This window comes from Ascidiella aspersa, chromosome 4, assembly GCF_963924565.1.
Source record: "Ascidiella aspersa chromosome 4, kaAscAspe10.2, whole genome shotgun sequence".
NCBI lineage: Eukaryota > Metazoa > Chordata > Ascidiacea > Phlebobranchia > Ascidiidae > Ascidiella > Ascidiella aspersa.
The window spans coordinates 1411224-1433568 of NC_139450.1; the positions used below are offsets into that span (position 1 = coordinate 1411224).

General features: G+C 37.7%; 3 protein-coding genes across 3 annotated transcripts; 2 read left to right on the plus strand and 1 right to left on the minus strand.

Moving 5' to 3' along the window:
- Window positions 1-244: 244 nt before the first annotated feature.
- On the plus strand, window positions 245-4293 carry LOC146146561 (signal recognition particle receptor subunit beta-like). Its single transcript, XM_083386634.1, has 8 exons — window positions 245-383; window positions 1782-1876; window positions 1959-2036; window positions 2278-2363; window positions 2720-2856; window positions 3364-3418; window positions 3491-3611; window positions 3987-4293. The coding sequence occupies exons 1-8, from the start codon at window positions 278-280 to the stop codon at window positions 4074-4076; spliced, it is 768 nt and encodes a 255-aa protein (XP_083242760.1). The 5' UTR covers window positions 245-277; the 3' UTR covers window positions 4077-4293.
- A 953-nt stretch (window positions 4294-5246) lies between these two features.
- LOC146146562 (adenylate kinase isoenzyme 1-like) lies at window positions 5247-6969 on the minus strand. Its single transcript, XM_083386875.1, has 2 exons — window positions 6624-6969; window positions 5247-6297 (listed from the first exon to the last, which is right to left on the minus strand). The coding sequence occupies exons 1-2, from the start codon at window positions 6921-6923 to the stop codon at window positions 5608-5610; spliced, it is 990 nt and encodes a 329-aa protein (XP_083243001.1). The 5' UTR covers window positions 6924-6969; the 3' UTR covers window positions 5247-5607.
- A 1904-nt stretch (window positions 6970-8873) lies between these two features.
- On the plus strand, window positions 8874-10987 carry LOC146146563 (BBSome complex member BBS1-like). Its single transcript, XM_083386628.1, has one exon. It carries the CDS (start codon window positions 8882-8884, stop codon window positions 10661-10663), a length of 1782 nt encoding a protein of 593 aa, XP_083242754.1. The 5' UTR covers window positions 8874-8881; the 3' UTR covers window positions 10664-10987.
- Window positions 10988-22345: the final 11358 nt, after the last annotated feature.

Below are 22345 nucleotides of genomic sequence, written 5' to 3' on the forward strand. Positions count from 1 at the left end.
ATAATTAGACAGCTAATTTAAATACATTTCAATTGTCCCCTTTTTAGCAATGAAAAAATCGAGCCTAGTTTGCGGTATAACATAGTTTTGAGGAAGTTTAAGGACAGTCGATTTTTTTATCTATTGTTTTTTAATTTTCCCGAAAGATAAAAAACACTGGTCTTGTTTCGCCCGAGTTAGTTTTCCGGATGAGTAGGTTCTACGTCATTTTTGACAATATGTTGGCCGAAATAAGTTTATGAATGAAATTCGAAGCTGCTGCGAATTAAAACTAGAAATGGCCTCATCAATCAAGTTTTATCAAGAACTTCTCGAACAATATGGAATTGACAACAGCACGTTTGCTGTTGCTGCGTCTATTGTGGTTGTTCTACTTTCTCTAGGTACAGTATACGTTTTAAAGATTTGTAGTTTTTTTTTCAGTAGCCCTAACTAGGGTTCCTCTTTTTCCCGGTTTTTTACTCCCGGGAAACGGGATTGAAAAATAAAAATCCCCGGGAAACCCGGGATTTCCGACGAACAGATTATACCTAAAATCTCGTCATTATGACGTTTAAAATTATTTTATATTAGCTCCAAAGATTTAATTAAGCTCATTTATGTTCTGTAGTCGTGTTTCTGCAATCTTACAAGACCTTCTCGTATTGAACTCAGCACCCTTATTTGTTTTTATTTTTAAAAAGAGCGCATTTTTTTGATAGAATAAATTTAATCAAGTTTTTTACGCTGGTAAGCGCAAATAAAGCAACTCAGACAACGACTTTAACAGGGTTGGTATTATTTTTTTCATTATATTAGTCAAAAACGAAAATTTTAAGTTTTGCTGTGTTGCCGAATACCTGGGATTAAAAAAAATTTGCCAGGATTGAGGATTGTTAATTCGTGGCAAACCCAGGAATTTCCCGTTGAAACATTCCCGGAGAGGAACCCTAGGCCTAACTAACTGAAAACGCGCTGGTTTAAAATCCTGCCGCATTTTCATCCGGGGTTTTACTTTGCTAACAATATTTGGGTTAGGGTGAGAGTTAGCGTTTAGGTTTGGGTTTGTTAAGTATTATTATTATATTTATTCTTACGTATTTATGCCTTACTTGAAATTTCAACTCATATTGTTAACTGTGTTAAAATAAATGTGGTAGGATGTTGAACCTTAGGTGATCAATGAAACATGATTGCACACATGCATACCTCAAAGTGTAAGACTAATACACCTTTAAAATCTTGGCTAAAGTTACATCTATGTAGACTTGGGCTTAATGTACTCTTTTCAACTAGCTTGTATTTTATTTTTGTTTAAATTTTTTTTCAACATTTTAAGTTTGTATAAGCCTCTACCACATTGAAAGTTATTGGTTAATTAAAATATTTGTAGAATAAAAAAAACGTTACACACCACCAAGTTTTAGATAATCATGTGTTACTTTTTACATATATGCAAAATTTAATAAATCCAAAAAATTGTGTTGAAGGACACAGTACAGCACAAAATCACTTTAGACTTGAACCAATAACAATCATCTTTAACTGCATATAAGCTTATAATGCCATAACATAACTTGCATCCTAATAAAACAATAATAATAAAAATTAATAAAAACATGTGACCTAACTGTGTAGGTGTAGCTAATTTTTAGTTTGAGGCAGTGAAATAATTTTAAACATATTTTTATTTAGCTTGATAATGAATTGCTTGAATACTTTATTGTAATGCATACCAATAAACTTGGGTACACTATGTAGGGATCTGTAATGTAGCTTTGATAATGAATATTTTTATTTAGTGTTTTGGAAACTATTTGTTGGTGGAAAGAAGCGTAAAAGTACAATTGTGATGTTGGGGGTTACCGACTCTGGAAAATCAAGCTTATTTGCCCAGGTAAAAAATAATGATTTAAATTGCACATCTACCGTGTTTTGTAACATTACTTTTTCACTACCAATGTAATTTTGTGTCTTAGCTTATTTGCGGAAAAGAGAAATACACTCAAACTTCGCTAAAGGAAAATGAATCACAGTACTTGCTTGGAGAGGACAAGGTGTGTATGTGGAAAAGTTTTTTTTTTTTTGCTTTTTTTTTAAATAATCTTGTCAGCTGTGGTCATCAATTTTATTCTCACTGTACAACTATATAAACTCACAGCATTTTTGGTTTTACAATCCAAAATGTAGAGACAATAACTCCATAGGTATTTAGCACTAATTCCCCTGGTTGAGGACAAATTCTGTGTTGAACATGACACATTATTTTACGCAACTCAACTTTTTTATTTTTTATAGAAAAAAACTTCACTGTCAATTGTTGACATTCCTGGTCATGAATCAATCAGAAGTCGCTTCTTTGACAAATACAAGGACAGTGCATTGTAAGATCTTTGTTTCTACTGTTGTTTACATTTTATTATCCCGAATAAGGGGTTGTTTACTCTCTATGTGTAATCACTTATTTTTCTGCAAAAATTTTAAATTATCTGCCATAACCAGGACATCCCAAATTTCGGGTCTGCAACCCTTTTTTAAAGCGTTTCAAGACCTGTTTGACAATGGTATACAATTTGTTTTGTTGTTGTTTGGCATGCATTACAAACTTATATAAAACTTGGGAAACTTATGATACCATACACAAAATTGCTGTGTAAACAATTTAGGCATTCTCTGTCCTGTTTGGCCAATTTTTATGTTGAACATTGTTTCTATTGCTTTCTGTATTACTGACTTTCAGGGGCATATTGTACGTTGTGGACAGTGAGACATTTCAAAAGAATTTAAAGGACGTAGCTGAGTTTCTCTTTCAAATCCTGACAGACAAGACAGTTCATAAAGCTCACCCATACCTCTGTATCGCATGCAACAAACAAGGTTTGCATTACTAATTTTTAGTTTACATCAGGGTTCTTAAACGTTTTTTTCCCCCCCTGAAAATACATTGGTTAATGCAGACCAGGGCCGACATGGAATGTTTAGAGATGGTGTTGTAAATAAAAAAAAAATAATAAAGCAGTTAGTCTAAAGAAACAAGCTATTTTCTGTTTACTGAGTGTGATACTAAAGTTAAGCCCAAATACATTCTAGGAAAAGACCCTTAAGCAACAATTAAACTATTTTTTTTCTTTTGAAATATTTATTCTATTTGCTAAACTATACACCAATATTTCAAATAAGCCTTAATGGATCCCCTAAAACTGTCCCACAGACCCCCAGGTGGTCAATAGACCCCAGTTTAAAAGCAAGGAAAAAATCAGAAACAAATATTTTACTAATCAAGCTCTTCGTTTGAATTTGCATTGCTTCTCATGAATTTTGTTAAAAGATTGTTTAGCTGTGTCCATGCTACCTAACTATAGAATCGAACATTGTTGTTTTCAGATCTTCTTCTGGCCAAATCAAAGAGAGTTATTCAAAACCAATTGGAAAAAGAATTGTAAGAAAATTGTTTTTCACAGTTTTGACTGCGTCTTATATAATAATAAACCCTAACCTGTTATTTTAATAGAAACACAGTTCGTAAAACACAATCCGCTGCGCTCACTAGCACAGCTGGTGGTGAAAGTGACAACGTATTCTTGGGAGAAAAAGACAAAGAATTTCAGTTTCAACATTTGCCAAAATTCAAGGTAAACAATATGCCTAATAAAAATATCCTAAATAAAACATGGGTTTCACAAGGTCTACATCTAATCAAACATCTAAATCAACGTATCTTTAAGATATTATTTTGTGCATTTTTCAACAACCATTTAAACAAAATAATTATTTGAATTTCCAGTAAAAATATTAAAGCCCATATAGAAGAAATTAAAATGACAAGTTAAAAAACGATATTTCACCGGTGTAATCTTATATACAGGTTAAACCAACCAATTCTGCCCGTAATTTTACAAAGTTCATTTCTGATTTGTTCCACGTCACATTATACTAATCTTTACTTAAACTCCTAAACGTTCGAATTTTCAATGAACATTAATCAGTAATCCACTTGGATTTCGTAGATCCAGTTTGTTGAATGCAACGCAAAGTCAGGGACGGAAACTAAAGTGAATTTGAACGAAGTTGTTGAGTGGATGTCTACTCTGGTTTAAAATTCCGCCATCGCTCAAAATGCTCAATTTGTAATTATCTTCCAAAAAATGGACTCGGTCGGGACATTTTGCATTATGAGGAGACGATGGAAGGAGTATTTTCTGTTATTGCGGTGTTTACATTTTGTTGCGGTGAACTTTTGTGAGATTATTTTGGGCGTCGTTTTGTAAAGGCGAGTTTTTCTATTGAAAGGGAACTAAATGGCCGGACACTGCACGGAAACTGTTTATTTGAGTTCTAGAGAATAACAGAGTTCTGCCCAGGGCTGGGGAGCCACCGTAAAATAGCATTAGCTCCGGCTCCAGCTCCGGAGCCATCAGGCAATTATTAAATGGCTCCGGCTCCAGCTCCGGAGTCGTAAAACTCAATCCTTTGGCTCCGGCTCCAGCTCCGGAGTAGAAAAACTCATATCCTTTGGCTCCGGCTCCGGCTCCAGCTCCGGAGCCATCAAACACACACCCAATGACTCCGGCTCCAGCTCCGGTGCCACCAGTCACTTATTCAATGGCAAGTTTTAAAAATTGCTTTTGGCTAACTAACGTTGGAGATGGAACAAAATATAATTTCTTAGCTTTAGCACCACAAATTGAAAAATGGCTCCAGCTCCAAAAAAATAATAAAAAGGGCTCCGGCTCCGGCTCCGGCTCCAGCTCCACAAAAATAATAAAAATGGCTCCGGCTCCGGCTCCAGCTCCACTAAAATAATAATAATGGCTCCGGCTCCGGCTCTGGCTCCAGAGAAAATGCTTAGCTCCGGGCTCCAGCTCCGGCTCCGGCTCCCCAGCCCTGGTTCTGCCTCGCCCTACTGTTTAAACTTTAGGCCAGTATTTCCCAATTTATGGGCCGTGGCCCAAAATTTCGTGGCCGTGTCGTTAAAAAATATTCTAGTTTGACCTCTTCCTTTAAACAACGTTCTATGCGGGCTTTATTATAATTGTATTTCGGATCGTAGAATAAAACAAACTTTGCACTCATAAATTACGCATTGCTACTGCGATAAAAAAATCAAAGAACTGGACGCTAAAACGTAGGCAGCATTTTACACGGCCACAAAAAGGCTGCCTCACCATTGCCGCTTTGGCTTGTCAGATTCAAGGCCAAATTTTCCAACTACAAGGTTAGTATGATCACTACTGGGGATGTCCGATACCTTTGATATGGTTTCGATATATGTTGGTGGAACAGCATGTCCATCAACCATACACCAAATGACGTATTAACGCGACAAAAAGATCAAATAAATGAATCAAAACGCGCAAATGCAATATATTTTTTATTCTTCGGCCGAAATTTGCATTAAAAAGTTGGACGTTGGATAATTAAATTTACGGTATTCACCGATATCACTCTAATATCGTACAAATATCGAAAGTACTGCTTGCATACCTTAAAGTGTATGACCGGACATCCCTTGGCTTAATAATATTAAAATTCTCGAGCAAAAAGGAAGCCAGCAAAAAAGACTCGTTCGCGCGACAAAAGATCAGCGCCGCAGCGGAATCGATAAAAAGTGCTCTTGTTGACCACATTTTAGGCCAAATACTCGTCGAAAATTCGCTGAACTTGCGCGAACGCTTGATCGACACTCTGCTCGGAGTCAACGCGCTTTACTTTGTCCTTGGCGCCATAATAGTCGATAACAGGCTCAGTGGACTGCACAAAAGTGTCCAGTCGCTTCCTTATGGTCTGCTCGTTGTCGTCTGCCCTCCCGCTCGTTTTTCCGCGTTCCAGCAATCGTGCGGTCATTGTGGCCGGCGAGGCGTCTATCCAAAGCACAAAGGCACACTGACCGATTTTAGCCTCAAATTCGACGCCCTGGCGAACTTCGCGAGGGTAGCCGTCGATCAGAAAACCGCGGCTGTTTTCGCACTCTACCATTTTGCTAGCGATCAGATCTAACACTGTGTCCAGCGGCACCAGCTCCCCGCGTTCCATGGTTGCGTGCAGTTCGCGACCTTTTGCGCTTCCTGAAGCTACCTCTTCGCGAAGAAGGTCGCCTGAGGACAGGTGAGTGAAACCGTAGCGCTCTACAATCCTCGCACACTGAGTACCTTTGCCAGAGCCAGGTCCGCCGACCACGAAAACGATCGTCTTGTCACTGACTTCTTGACTCGCTGAGTTGTCTGCGTCTACACGTCCTTTAATCGCTGGCAACTTTTTGTTGGGGTTGGACGTCGTTTGTGGACCTTTTGGGCTTGATTCGCTTGCTCGTTGTTGTACCTAGGGTTTAATAAGTTGCAATTAATTGGGGCTAGGTTGATCCTACTTTTCCATGGTTAGTCCAGTGGTTCTCAGAAGGCAAGCCCCTAAACCTAAAGCGTCACCCATACCCAAATTCTTATTAGCTCAAGAACTGCTTTTTTATACTGTAGTGACCAGTGTTGTAAACAAGTCATTTTTAAATGACTTAAGTCTATGTCAAGTCCAAAATAACACTCAAAGTCATGTCTTTCTGAATCAATAACAAAGCAGGTCCTAGTCAAGAAATAATTAGAGCAAGTCAACTGGCATTGTCAGTTTCTATAAGTAATGTAAAATACATATACATAGCAAAGCTCTTCTCTCATAAAAAAAGGCTCGGATACCTCGGTTTTAAAGATCTTCGGCGAGCCTCGCAGACTGGGGCGACCCTCGATGGGTGATAGGTGGGTGGGGCGTTCAATGAAGGCGTCCCAGTTCAGATTTCTGGCCCCGCCCCTTTCCCTGGCAGTTTGGGCGCATTTTTGGACAAAGAGCAGGGGGTCTTCGGGGCGGGACTGCAGCAAACCGACCATAACCGCCTCGATGAAAGGCGGAATGCCGTGCTTTTCCAAGTAATCCTGTCCGCCCTTGGGAGTCAGAGACATGCTGCCGTCCGGGTTCCGCCTAGTTTCACCGGCACTTGGTTTTCTACTACAGTACTCTAGTATTTTTTAGTCCTTCTCTGTTAAGTTTGAAAACACAAACGGGTTTTGTAATGCGTGTTGTAAGGATAACTTTGTTAAAATGCATTATGTGAACCATATTTCGCAAAAAAGAGAAAACGCAAGGAAAATGATTGTAAATTTTACTAGACACGTTAATGTCTTTCTTCACTATAGTATTTTTTAGTCCTTTTCTGTTGAGTTTAAAAACGCAAACGAGTATTTAATGTGTGTTGTAAGGACAACTTGGTAAAATGCACTATTTGAACTACTTCGTAAACAAAAAGTAAGGACGCCGGTAAACATGAAAAAAAGAATCGTGCATGTCTGCTGTCCCGTCCTTTACAGAATGGAACTTTATAGTAAATACCATTTTGCCAAGGCTGTCAGCAAGGCAAACGATTTAAGGATCACTAACTACTAAGAATTATACGCGATGACTGTACAGAAGACTTCCAAGTGGCCTTTTTAACTAGACACGTTAATGTATTATTAAAACAAGAAAAAATATGACTTACTTCGTTCAAATCTACAGATTTAATAAGAGTATGCTTTCTGTAGTAAAATACACTCTCATGATATCTCAGTTAAAATAATCGTGGTTATATGTTGGCTACCAGTACTTTTAAAATGTTTGTTTATCTGCCGCAACCCCTTAACTAACAAACAACTGACACCAAAAGTAAAAACTATAGCAAAATCATAAAATTTCTTAGTCACGGACAAGGTTAAAACCCTACTAGTCCGTTGCTATGACACCACGCGCGACATTATTTCCTTTATATGTCGCGTCGCGTATATGTATATTTTATCATCACCTTTACGTTAGCTCTAAATAGCTTTGTGTGGTTTTGAATGGAAATTCTTATGCTTTCTTGAAACGAAATCAATTTGTCAACGGTACTTCGTTAAAAAAAAGGAATGTTTTAAATTGTTAACCTAAGTGGACATAAAATGGTGCTCAAATCGAAATAGCGACTACGCTGGTATAATTTGTAAACAAAACGAAAATTCCTTACTTTGTAAGTTCAAAAATGAGAAGACTTGAAACGTAGCTAAATTTAACGTCAAATACACGAGTTTATGTTAGTTTTTACTAATCTTCACCGTACATTTTCATCTAAACCATTTTGTTCTTTTAGCATGTGTTATTTTAGTATAATCCTTACGTCAGAATGTTATTTTTTTGTTTACTGGACCGCACATCAGCGTAAACCATTTATACAAGTGTTAGCCTGGTGTACAATTGTATATCAAAATATATCACAAAAAAGATAATAGCAAGAGCACAACATTTTTGATCGGTATTGTCTGTAACAGTATCCCAGTTTGCATTCTTTTTGGCAGGTGTACAGTACACCCGATATTTTTTTAAAACATTTTTTGTGCACATCTAAATTATTACATTACATTGCACTCTTCAATTTTGAAAAAAGATTGAAATGTGATAGAATTCTGTACCTCAAGGTGTGCAAAAAACGTTATTACATATCAGGTTGGAAAGTAAGTTTAATCCCTGTGCAGTTTCCCACTCAGCCGTTTCATGGAAAATCAACATAAAATGCGGTCAGCCGCGAAAAATCACTTCAACGCGCAAAACTTGTGTCGCGCTACTGGTTTTCAGCATATAGTAGGCTCCATTTTCAGCCATGCAAATTTTACATATAACGTTATTACAGCCGCGCAAATTTGGGCAGAAATGTTATTATAGCCGCGCATTTTCAAGCTGCAAAAACGTCTCCCCCTTGCAAAATCTAAAGTTCCAATCTGCACTACACACCTCAAAATTAGGCAATGTACACCATAAATCTTGGCATGAAGTATATTTCTACTTAATGTACAGCTTTTTAGATTTAAGAAAAAATATATTCATTTCTGATTTAGAAAAAAAATTATCTGTCATGGCGTTGCCAGAAAAAAAAGAGGAAAATACAAATTGGCTGCACGCCCATTTGGACCCGGTAGCTGGCTTTTACACTTTTTCCTCGTGTGTCACACTGGCCGACCTGACCGGCGATGGGGACCACAAGCTTGTGGTGGCCGATTTGGGGACTGGGAAGTTCAACATGACAATCAAGGTGCTAAAGGGAACCTCTGTCATCCAAGAAAACACTCTTCTCGATTTGCCAACCGGTGTGGTCAGCATCTACATGGACATGACGGAGCCCAGAACGCCTGGTTTGGTGGTGGCATCCGGTTCAAGTTTGTTTGTGTACAAAAACATGAGACCCTACTACAAGTACAATTTGGAATCCATGCCTTTGCTGCAAGATGAGGTGCAGCTTTGGAAGAATGTCGGGGAATCGAACAGCGACATGAGCGTTTCTACTTTTGCGGATGCCTTGAACGACCTCAAAAAGCAACACCCTTCTTCTGAGTTCACATCGCAGACCGCTCATTTTCTTAAGCTTGAATCGCGAGAGGAAGCCATTCAATTTATTGAGGACCACAAGAATGTGCCGCTAAAAAGAGAGAATATCGTTACTTGCATCACCACGATGAAAAAGTCAATGGCTGAGGATGACGCCATATCGTGCATTGTACTTGGCACGGAATACAAAGAAATTCAGATTATAGATTGCGAAGCATTTACCTTGCTTAAGAAATACAAAATCCCTGGAATCCCTGTTGTAGCAAATGTTTCTGGACTGTTTGACGTTGATTTTCGCCTATTTGTTGCCTGTCGTAATGGAAGAGTGTACTCTTTAAAAAAAGACAGCGAGTCTGCGAGAATATGCCTGGATCTAAACTCACACATTGTCAGCATGGAAAGGGTTCACAAACACCTAATTGTAGCTCTGATGAATGGCACTTTATCATGCTTCACGACCAGAGGAAAGCAGCTTTGGAGTTTGGAAATGCCAGCAGGTATTTTATGCACTACAATCATGGACCACAAGTCAAAAGGATTTAAAGCAGTCATGGTGGGCCTTGACAACAACGAGGTACATATTTATCGGGATAAAAACCTGGTTGATACAGTAAAATTAAATGACAGACCCCAGGCTCTTTGCTTTGGTCGTTATGGACGCGAAGACACAACACTAGTTGCAGTTTTGGCATCTGGGGCATTACAAGTGCTGATACTGAAACGTACCGCCGAGTATTCTGAACATTCACTCCATCGTGGTCCACCTGCATCGCAGAATGTTAAGTTGAACATTCCCAAGAAAACTCAAGTGTTTGTCGATCAAACTGTGAGGGAAAGAGAAAACGGCATCGACATGTTTCAAAACTTCCAAAGCGATTTACAAATGATGAAACTAAACGTGGCACAAATGTATCTTAAGGGTCTGCAGTCGAGCATATCGCCACTTTCTGATGACCCCGAAATGCCGCTGAAACTATCTGCGACTGTGCAAGGAATCGGGCCTATGTTTCAGTTGCTTTTAACAATCGAAAATACAGCAGCTGCGACTACTTCAGATCCGAAACTCGCGATGGGGTTAAAAGTTGTTTTTAAATATTCTGACGCCATTTATGTGGTTTCGCCAAGGATTTTAAGTCTCCCCGCAATGGTTCCAGATACTCCTTACAGGTTTTCCATCAAAGTGCAATGCATCGCTTCTGACCAACCAACACAAGATGCGATTTCAGCTCTAATCATAAAACCTGGCTCAGCATGCCCGGTTGTAACTGCTAACATTTCAATGCCAGTTTCTGAAGGGGTTGTGGTTGTTTAAAATAATTCCCTGCAACTTCACCATCATACAATTATTTTGGAAAGCTCAAGAATGAGTTAAAAGATTACATTAGTAACAAGCCGCTAACTTTAAATCATAACATATTTAAAGTGCTTCTTTCTGTGTAAAATTTAGAAAACTGTATTATTGGTGTTTGGCAATTATATTGCTCCTCTTTATTTTCAAACTTGCTATATTTGTATATATTTGTTAGCTTACTTACAACTGTTAATAGCATATATTTTTATAAATGATTTTCTATAGTTCCCCATACATTTTATTAACAATATTAAACCATCTTAACTAAAATATGATTATTTGGAATGCACATTCGTTTTGAAAATTACTATTCACTGTGTTTTTGTGAGATATATGTGACTGTAAATCATTTTACTTGTTATGTGCCTGATTAAATATCAACAAGCCTAAAAAACTACAATTGTTTTTTTAGCATAGATTTTAGACAAAAACACATTAAAGTAACCCCGATTACTGGCGGGTTAATAGAAAGAATGATAAAAATAACAAAGCTCTCTTTAATTTTACAAAAGTTTTATAGCAACTTCTAATGTGTGACAAACATTTAGAATTAGGTAAAAAATATTAAAATATACAAACGTTTTTCTCTTACCCAAACTTATTTGCCAACCATTTTATTTCAATTTATTAAAAAAATACAGTACCAATAGTAACAACTTTTGCTCTTGGCCTAGTCTGGAAAGTATTTATAAAAACCCTAGTTTATATAAGTTTTTTTTGTTTTAAAATTTTGGTAAGCTTGGCTTGTTTTTTTACCTAACTTGGTAGATCTGAAACATCTTGATGCCCCTTGGAAAATTAATTTTTTAATGATTTGTCTTGAACTTGCGTATTTTCAAATTGCCTTGTTTATAAGTAATCAGAAAATCTTTAGTTAACAAAATTTGGGGGTATCTAAGCTTCATATATTTCACACAACCTGTTATGATTAATCAAGTGGAATTCTTTGGGTGTGGTTTACCGTTTGATATTCGTTTGAACGGTTGTTGTAACTGTGAATAAATAATTATACAGGATTATTCTTGTTTGGGAATCATCCTTTTAATTTATTTAAACAAAGGATAAATCGCCTGAGCTTATTGATTAAATTGAATTTGTTGTGTTACTTCGTTACTACAACAGACTAATTAAAATTACGGGAATCCCCTATTTTGGTATGTAACTTAACTAAAAAAAACTAAAGATAATTTGAATCATTGTTGCTACACATATTAACGATTATTTCCAAGGTTGATTTTTTGTTAATTCTGCAATCCGTAATTCTACTCTACGCCTATTAAGGTTAGTTTGGACTTCGCCTAGCTATCTTTGTAAGATTTTTATGTCCCTGGTAGTTTGTGTTTTTATGACGCAATGATGAATGAGATCGTCTTTAAACTATCAGAGTAATTTCAACAAAGGCTTAAAAGGCAAACAAAGCTGTCTGGTTGCTGGCATGACAGAGACAGAGGGTAGCGTTCTTGGCGCGAAGGTCGTTGTTCAACTTTGTAGAAGTGCTCTATACTTGTAGATTGAGGGTAGATATATATTAGGCTATAGTCACTACAAGGGCGTTGTTCTTTATTTTTTCAAGTCATTTTTTGGTAAATTTGTTTGTTTATTTATATAACCAATTGGATTTTTGGGCGCTGGTCTAGAATCCTACCACAGCTATTAAATTAACGCACAATATTTGGGTTAAGGTCCCGGTTAGTGTTTGGGAAAGGGTGGGTCAAGTATTATTATATTCATTATTTAATAATAATTCTTGACCCACCCTAACCCTAACCCAAACGCTAACTCGCACCTTAACCCAAATAATTTGGGTTGTGGTAGGATTCTAGACCAGCGCCGATTTTTGTGTGAAGGCTATTTTTATTGCAAATTAGTCCAATCAAATGTTTTACAAAAATTCAAGCAGGGCCCACTGTGGAAAGTGTGGCATGTTCACCCACGAGTTCTATTAAACAAATCCAACCTGCACCCCAAAACAAATAAATATGCCCCATGTTTGGCGCTGGTCTAGAATCCTACCAAAATGCACATTATTTGGGTTAGGGTCGGTCATGCAATATTATTACATAATGAACATAATAATACTTGACTCACCCAAACCTAAACGCAAATCAGCACCCTAACCCAAATATTGTGCATTGATTTCTAATTGTTTGAACGCTGTGATAGGATTCTAGACCAGCGCCCCATAGGGGTGACAGGGTGCATCAGACGTCAAAAGTAAACCCCGTCGACATCTGCCATACTTTCCCGATGCTACAGAGTCATAGTCAGACTTGGGACTCAACTGAGGCAGTTTATTCGGCTAGGGTCTGACTTGGGACTTTCATTAAAGTAAGACTCTGTAAAGATTAACCAAGCCTCAAGTTTGGCACACCTATTGTCAGTATTAAGTAAGGAACCGAAAGGTGACATGTTGTACATATCGTGATGGTAGAATGGCATAATGTGGAATATATCCCAACCTTGTATTTTGGGTGGAGGAGTTATATGACACCCCTTAGATGAGTGAAATACATGGCTGGGTTGTTAAAGTCCGACTAGGGACTTAACAGAGAATCAGACTTTATTTTGTTGGCCCACAATTTGATTTCAACCGACTTGGCAGCCCTTAATCTATCCTAAAAAACAAATCAATAGAGGTACATTGGATAATGGATAACCACCATTTGTGTAATTTTATTGCTAATTTTTGTTGGTGTTGAGTTGAGTGGTTGGTGTTGAATCTCCAAACTCTTGTAAGTGCATTTTTAATGACACTGTCATGTCAGTTGCTTTCGTAAAATTAAACTCGGTAATTATACTCAATGTGCGGAACCTAAATTTGCGCATTTACTCGCCTTTGGATCAATGTTTGTGTTATGCGCCAAATGTGAAATGCTTTATGCCTTGATTAACTAGTTTTAAATACTTACGACTTTCCAACAACAATTATGATAATAGTTCTAATGAGGTGTAACTATTTATTTTTTGCCTGATTTGAAATTTGTCAAATGAACCAAGCATTACTATTGCATTCATGTGAATCATGATTATAACAAGTATTCAAGTAAAATAATATTATACTTGTTAAATACAATCTGTTTTGAATAGTTCACATGTAACGTTTCTTTTTTGATATATTGTATTTAGTCCCATTAAATAGTTAGGTTTGCTCAACACATGCAATCAAACTTTTAAACTTGAACTTATTTATGTGTAGCTGAATACCCTGATGTTGATGTTGACTTTTTATTTATGGTCGACTTGAGTGTTTTGGTCATATAACTTAAATTGGACTTTAGTCATTGTGTCAGAGCCTCATTTTGGGTGTTTTATCAATTTTTTATAATATTCATCTAAATTTTTGCATGTAAAACAATTTTCTTAGAGGATGTTACACTTTTTTTAATTTTATATTTGAGGTAATGTCTTGGCTCAAAGTTTACTTACTTTATTGGGACTTAAAAGTTTTTTTTAAATTACTTAACTAAGACTTTGATGGTCTTTCTTAATTTACATAAAAGCAAACAATAAAATTAAATATAAAACATATACAGACTATTTTTATTTTAGGAATTTGACATTATTATCAAAATGTTAAAAATCGTTGAAACATTTTTGTTAAAAAATATATGCAAGAACTATGTGGTTTGCTTTGAAGTAACTGTTTTTCCTCACAGGACACAAAATACTGTTTGTCATTTCTCTTCATCCCTAATTACATGTTGGACATTAACAGCCGTCATTTCCTTTCCTTGGTAGTCGTCTGTGGGACAGGGAATGCAATTAGGGTAATAGGTGGCCTCCAAGCTAATGATTCTCTTTTCCAAGACTGTTTTAGCAGTGCCAAACAATACATTGTATGTATTTTACTTTACTTATGGTAACTGATGATGCCAGTATAGGCGAAATATATATTTTCTTGTAAAAAGTTTAGGCCAACAGGTTTTTTGTGTCTGATCCTGGCTTTACTTGGGTTTTTAAACTTTGCATTTTATTGGTAATCTACTGCAAGAGTTGTATTGTAACTTCCATCCTTATGAAAATACGTACGTTGGTAATCGTACATAAAAATATTTGAAATATGGTAAATTTAGACTTGTATGTTTTTTAATTTTTTAAACAACTTAAAACTTGAACAACTGTTTTTGCTCTGTTTATACTAAGGCTTTTAGCGTCGATCAGTACACAAAAAGTCTCTGAAACGTTTATTCAAAACTACAGCGCCTCCTTGAGACAATTCCTCCGTTGTTTTGTTTGGTTCCAATTGAATTGTAGTAAGTTGCAGGCAAACAAATCAAGTGTTCCAACGTCTAAAAGGCGCTAACGAAGTGCGTTCAACGCCAAACTGGGCGCTGGTCTAGACTCCTACCAAATTTATTTTAACACTAACGAAACGAGTTGTCAAAATTGAAACTGCAAGGAAGGCATAAATATGTAAAAATAAATATAACAATATTACTTGACCCCCTTTGATTAGGAATATGAACCCCCGGACAAAAATGTAGTAGGATTCTAGAGCAGCGCCACGAATTGAATTATTTGAAAACGTTTATTTCAAAACTACTATACCTCCTCAAATCGATCCCACAATTGTTTTTGTTTGGTTCCACTCGAGAAGTAGTAAGCGTGGTGTAGGCAAACAAATCAAGTGTTTCCAACGTCTAAAAGGTGCTAACGAAGCGCGTTCAACGCCAAAATGTACACACAAAGGCGCGAAAACATTGATTCCAGAGGGACTGACCGAGGCAAACATTTAAACAGGACGCGTGAAGTTGTTGTGCCATGACAACGCTAATTGTATTTTGTCGGCCAGTTAGGAGACTTGCACTTTACATGCCCCCCGTCTTGCACATAGCACCAGGGGTGCTTTTAAGTGGCCTTGGAAAACTTGTCATGCGGTTTAGAAAAGCGCCGACGTGTGGAAAAAACAACAAGTCGCTAAAATATGTTTGTGTACATCGGTATACGCGTATGATGCAGTTAAATCTGACAGGCTAATATGCAGCGTTTACTGATGTTAGTTTTCAGCTAAATCTGGATAATCAGGTGGCACTACAAAAAGACAAATACCGCTATTTTGAATGAGACAAATACAGCCATTTACTAAGATTCATATAAACCAGTATTTCTCGAGTAAACGCGTATGACGGCAGTTAACTTTGACAGGCAAATATGCAGCTTTAGCTTGTAGCAGTTTTCATGTAAACGCATTGAGTGGATTTCCTTGGATGCGAAATTTCATTGCATTCCACGAGTGTCTGCATTTAGCGTTCAATTTTAATGAAAATCACCTGAACTAGAAAGGCCTCGTATAGGTCGGACTTATTGTGAGGTTTAAAAGACATGATTTTTACTAGAATTATTTCGTTTCACAAGTTATGTGGATTTGTTGCCGTGAAACACATTTTTCTTTTGTGACCTTGAAAAAACTGATGTATTAAAAATATGAGGTTGTTCAGAGGCTGACGTCAATCAGTTTGAACAAATGCAGTTTCTATAGCGAATAAAACAATTTGACTTGTTTCGGTTTTTTGCCAAGCGACATCTCTTTACAATTTCAAACCAGTCTGGTCAGATATTTAATCTGACTTATCTCCTGCTAAAAAGGATTTCCGATTCGCCATGAGCGAGTCTGTTTCCGTAGATAGCAGCTCGTGGAGAGAACAACAGCATGTCACTTGTTGTGAGCAAGAATACGCGCATATTAGCAAATTAGTCGACGCTGGTCTAGAATCCTACGACATTTTGGTCCTGGGGTTTATTGCTAACATTATTTGGGTTTGGGTGGATAAAGAATTATTATATTAATTTTCTCAGCGGCAGTTGGAAATGTAGGCGCAATTAATTTGCAAATTACCCTACTTTAAAACCAGGTGCTATGCAACTGAGCGACAACTGTGAAAGCGGCAGGTGGTACGCGAACAGAAACCGGGCGGAAATCTGTCTTGTAAGACTCGCAATCTTCTGATTGAGGTTTCAGCAGCTTGCTGGCATAAAGTTTATAAAGGATAAGCAGAGTTTTATTTTTTGACAGATATAAATTGTGTCAATAAGAGGCCGAGTTGTGACTGTAACAGGCAAGGCTTTAACTGTTTAAATTTTGTTTTCCTTAACGTTCTAACAATATCGAAAAGTTTGTATCACTAGTGCTGTTTTAAGTTACAATACAGAAGCAGGAAGTTTAGATGCAGTTCACCTTTCGAATAGATTTTAGCGTTATGGGTCACTAACCTAGAAAAGTCTGTTACGCAACCCATGCTTTACATTGCGCCTATCACAGGAACCTTCGCCTAGTGAAATAGCTGCTATAAAACTCTTGTTGTAATGGCTTGCACTTTAATCACTGTTTGCTTTACTGAAGTATTTCGACCAAAATGACTTGACTTAAATCCTTTGGATAAACGGCTTGACAAATAACTTGGGTTAAATTAAGAGTTTTTCATTAAAATTTATCTTAAGTTTTGCACACTAAAGATTTGTAGGTTTTGCACATGAAAACATTGGTGTATATTTGTGTTATTTTTTAGTTGAATTGTTGCTCATAACCGAACGAGTTTACCAATTTTAATAGTTTAAGAGTTTATTTTTATGTCAATTACATGACTTGAAATTGACTTGATCTCATAATGACTTGAATTGACTTATTTTCGCAAATGACTTGACTGGGACTTAGGTCTATTCAAAATGACCTATTTACAAAACTGTTGCAAATCTCTCACGTTTCACGTTATCCGTTTAAACCGGCAAACTGCATGAAGCGGTCTAATTGTCTTTTAGCGTTCCCAGTCGCTTTGTCTTTGAACCTTATAACGCTGCTTCCGCAAACATTCAATTCTGTTTGCTTTGGCGCCATTGACCCTAACGACTTGTAATCGGTTCCTGTCGGTTTTAGATTAGGTTTGCCCCTTTCACTATCAAAAGTAGATCGGCGGTAATTTGTACTAATCATATCGGTCGTTTTGTCAGCCATTATCAGCGCCGAAAAAATATCTGAAACCCTTTTTTGGAGTCTTAGCGTAAAATTCTCGGTTTACCTGTGCTATAACGCAGTTTTGTCAGTTCAGGTTGGCAGATGATAAAAACTATAACGTAAAGATCGGGGATCAGCCCCCCCCCCGCAAAAAAAAAGTTGAACTCTGTTTAGCTGCGTAAAACTTTTGGTTCTTATAAACAGCTATCAGTTCCAGGTAGGCAGCGGATAAAAGGTGAGAAAATCAAGAACGGGCGCTATACTCCGAATTTCCCACGATTTTCTCGACTTTTCCGGCAATTTTTTACAGTTTCCGTCAAACGAGATAAAGTTTTGCGACGCCAACGCGTATTCACCGAAGTCCAGTCGTGATTCGCCCGAAATTAGCTTAATTCCACATTTAATTTCCCGGCTCGCCCCGCGGCAGCCGTGTGACTCAGTGAGAGGCTCTGCATAAGTTCGTTCAATGTCGTGGATAGATTCATCACCGCTGAGGTTTTTCTTGAAACTGGACCTCAGCGTTAAGGTGTCTTCTTAAAAGTGATAGTTCGACCACCAGTGATTCATATAGGCCTTGTGTTTCTAGAGCACATCATTTTTGTTGCGTATTTTCTGCATTGGCTGTCTGTCTGTGAAGCTAACAACTTAGTCACAGGATGTTTTGTTTGCCAGGAACCATTGTTTTAGAGGCTATCGGAACGCTGTGACATTATTTTACCTAGAAATACAAGCCCTTTGCTGGTTGCGGTTCTAGCAGCTTACAGGCATACAGTTTATATAGGATAACCAGGATTTTAGTTTTTATCAGATTTGAATTTTGGCAATAGGAGATTGAACCATGACTGTAACTAGTGCGGCCAATAGTACAGGCAAGGTTACAACTGTTTATATGTTGTTTTCCGCAGGGGTTAAGATTTCGAAGAGTTGGTATCATTATTGCGATTTTAAGTTACAGAACTAAAGCAGGAAGTTTAGACGCAGTTCAAATTTCGAATAGATTTTAGCGTTTAAGGATCCTTTACCTAGAAAAAGTAGGTTTAGCCACCCAGGTTTTTCATTGCGTCTACAACAGGAGCCTGTTGAGCCGCTGTACACCTTTACCGCAAAATTATGTATTAAAGTCTTGTTAGTTAACTCGCCATGCTCATCGACCCAGTATGGCACAATACACATAAAGCCAGAGATAAAGCCCGATGAACCCAATGCAGGAATCGAAATACGTCAGAGGTGCGTAATGGGTGACCTCACACATATTTGTCCTGTCTGTCGGCGATGCATTGGGCCGATCTATAAGGTGTATTCTGGTGGAATATCGAACACAATCAGTGCTGTCAAACGGTCCCTGTCCATTTGACTTTCCACGGGCTTATGTTATACTAAAATAGCTCTATGTCGCATATACGGGCGAAATTGTCTACCAAATATACTGTTTGGTGTATGGCGTTTGAACAAACTTTTGATATGTGTGTGTTGCCTGACAGTTAAGATGTTATATGATGCCTTCATCGTGACATAACACTAATCAGGTGATTTTGAAAATCTCCCATATTCGGCTGACTATAGTCAATGACTGTAGGTCGCATATATACGGGCGTTCGCTTAATATCGCATATACGGGCGAATTTGTTAACAACCCTGGTGAATAACTCGAGGAATTTATCGAGGTTAAACGAACTCGGAAGCGACCGTTCCGCTTGGCTAGCTCTGCTCGTGACGCAGGTAAAACACGCGTCACGGTGACGGTGCTAAACTGCCCGCCAAAAAGCAAAAACGCTCCGTGGCATTCAGGTTAGCATTAGCTAGTTGTCGACTGTTTTCTTGGTTTTGATGTTCTTTAGAAGGCCGTATAAGTTCACAAAAAAACAGGTTTTGTAAACCTCGCGTGTTGCAGTATTGTTTACATAAGCAAATTGCATTTCAGCCACGTGTTTTTCAGAAGATATGCGATAAACGAAGTTCTGTTGTTAACTAACAAAGTCAGAGCCAAGTTCAAAACATATAAATGAGTGAAGTCAAGTATATTTTTCTAAAAAAATACTGAATAGAATAGTTAAAAAGCAAGATGTTAACAAAAAGTCAGTTTAAAGTGCCAAATGCTTGATCGTCCGCTTAGTTATGTTGCTGCAATCTCATCAACCAAGCTGCAAAAACAGCGGGTGTGCAGCGCATAGCAATTCGGTCAAAAGATCTTGAGTTTATTGAGGCTTATACTGAACTGTGGCCCACCTTTGCTTGTTTGCTGCCGCTTTTCACAGCGCTTATTGACCTTTGACCTCCCAACGAGCGGCTTGTCAGGCGACCTTAAGGTTGGTTTATGACGCTGTTTTCGCTCGTTACCTGTTTAACACTTATCATGTGCTTTGGCCAATTGTCACGGCGGTTGCGACATCTCTTGGAACAGCAGCGGCCCAGTTTAAAAAAAGGCTTTATCCCTCGCTTTAACCAGCGGTTCTTAAACTTTTTTTACCGCGGATCCCTATTTTTTTTGCTTCGTGTAGACCACAGTGGGCAAGAAAATATCAGAGATGACGTCACAATACAAATAGACCTCAGAAATCTGCTGATTTCAGGCTGAAAATGTGAAGGTTAATGAAGTCGAAATACATTCAGTAAAAAACGGTTTTATTTTTATTAAACTATTTTCTTTGAAAATTAATTACTTCTTTAATACACTAATAGTTCAATTAAGCCTTTTTAGACCCCCTAAAAGTAGACCACCAAGGGGAAATGGGCCCAAGTTGAAGAACCCTTGCTTCAAACTATGGTTTTCCGAAAACATTTGTTCGAAACCGATGTGTAATACTAAATCGTGGTACTAGAGTGGTTCCGGTACGATCCAATATTTAACCTATTTAGGACTTTTTGGCATGATTTGCAAAGTTGTTTTTTCAGTTGTGTATCACGAACAAACAGAGCTTTCCAAGCGTTAAATCACCTTTTTCTTAACAACCGGGAAAACATTACGTTTGCACGTTTTAATTTGACAAATTTTGAAGCTGTTGGTATCATACGCAATAAGACCAGGGGTGAGTGACCTACGGCTTAGGGGGCAAATTCGGCCCGCCAACGCAAATCACACCTATTTGTATCGAGTGTAGCATGTAGTTAGACCCCTTTTTATTTTCGAAATACCCTAGATTTATCCCTGATTAACTGTCGTTGCGGTTGTTATAATAATATGCGTAAAGTCTACAAAGTTAAAATTTAACGGCCCGCAAAGACATTTCAGAGCTTGGTTTGGCCTGCGACTAGAAAAAGGTTACCCACCCCTGGAATGGAGGTGCTTTTTCCCCAAAACAACCGGGCTTTCAATGTCGAAAAAACGACGTTTAATCGTGCTGTGTTCCATTCATTGGCGACTTATTCGCTAGATTCAAAATTGTCAGTTTTACGTTATATACCACTTTTTGTAAATCTAACTCTAAAATTGCCCAAGAATATATTGCAAGAAAATTGGCTGCTTTTAAACAACCCACGTAACGTGACCTGATATGTGCAAGACTTACGTGCCCACGCCGGCTTAAAATATTTGGAAGCAAAGTTGCAACACCTGTATCTATATACATAGTCACAATATCAAAGCGTTTTCAATCGTACAAATTCTACTCGATTGAGTTAAATTAATGCTTAAAAAAATTTAAAAAAGACGACCTACCTCTATTTTTTACCTGTAGAAAAAGACTGAAAATCAGTAAGGAAAAATCAGGCCGTCTGTTTGCAAACTGACCGCTTAGACTGGCCTCGGGTGTACAAGAATAAACGCGCATACGTTAGCACAAAGCCACTTTAACTTGTCATTGGCCACGGTACGCTGCCAATCACAATGACCAAGTGTCGACTTGCAGGCAGAAGTGATTGGCCAAATAGGATTGTTCCGTCAAGGGGTAGCGTGGTTTCAAAGTTTTTGGTTACTTTACCCTTTTAAATTTTGTTTATTTGTCTGTTTAATACCAGGTAGAAAAAAGAGAAAGGTCTGCAAACAAAGTACCAGTCAAGTCAGTTGCGAAATATAGTCAGTTGAGTCCATTCCAAGTCGTTCTCTTAGCAAGCCAAGTCATTTGCATCAAAATGAAAATGTTAGCTGGAACCCCTCCTGAACCTTATTTTCATTGGCAAAGAGTAAAAATCTAAACTTATAGCGAAAACTGTTTACCAGTAGAAATTCGGCCAACCAAGTAAAAAAAATAGGTAGATCCATTTGACTAAACATGTTTAACGAAAACTTAGTCAAGTCAAGTCATGTCGCACAAAATACTTCTGTCAAGTCAATTCATTTAAAACCGTGACTTATATTGGGTCATTGACTTGAATAATTAAAACACTTACATGTGACCTACCTTGCCCCAACAAAATTCTACTCAGTTATAGTATATAGACTACTTTAACACATTTTCAAACTTATTGTTAATATATAGTTAAGAAATGATGTTGAAGTATTTTCCGTACCTGGTAAACTTAGAGGTAGTTACGGGTTTGGCTATACGTTATACATTCCTACAAAGTTGGAGCCCATTTAAACAGGTAGCTACATTCTAAAACACAGTGGAATGGCAAGGGACATGCTATAACAAACCCCTTTCTCTACGTGTAGAGGTGGTTGCGGGTTTAGGTATACGTTATACATACTTACCAAAGTTAGGGCGAATTTAAGCCAGTAGTAACATTCCAAAACACAGTGAGGTTAAGCGGCAATA

Bases quoted from the DNA above. Each gene is read 5' to 3' on its own strand.
- LOC146146561 (XM_083386634.1), top strand. From the start codon at position 278: ATGGCCTCATCAATCAAGTTTTATCAAGAACTTCTCGAACAATATGGA. The intron at 2,364-2,719 runs GTAAGATCTTTG...ACTGACTTTCAG, and splicing joins AAATACAAGGACAGTGCATT to GGGCATATTGTACGTTGTGG. The intron at 2,857-3,363 runs GTTTGCATTACT...TGTTGTTTTCAG, and splicing joins TATCGCATGCAACAAACAAG to ATCTTCTTCTGGCCAAATCA.
- LOC146146563 (XM_083386628.1), top strand. From the start codon at position 8,882: ATGGCGTTGCCAGAAAAAAAAGAGGAAAATACAAATTGGCTGCACGCC.
- LOC146146562 (XM_083386875.1), bottom strand. From the start codon at position 6,923: ATGTCTCTGACTCCCAAGGGCGGACAGGATTACTTGGAAAAGCACGGC. The intron at 6,298-6,623 runs GTATATGTATTT...ATTAAACCCTAG, and splicing joins TGAGAGAAGAGCTTTGCTAT to GTACAACAACGAGCAAGCGA.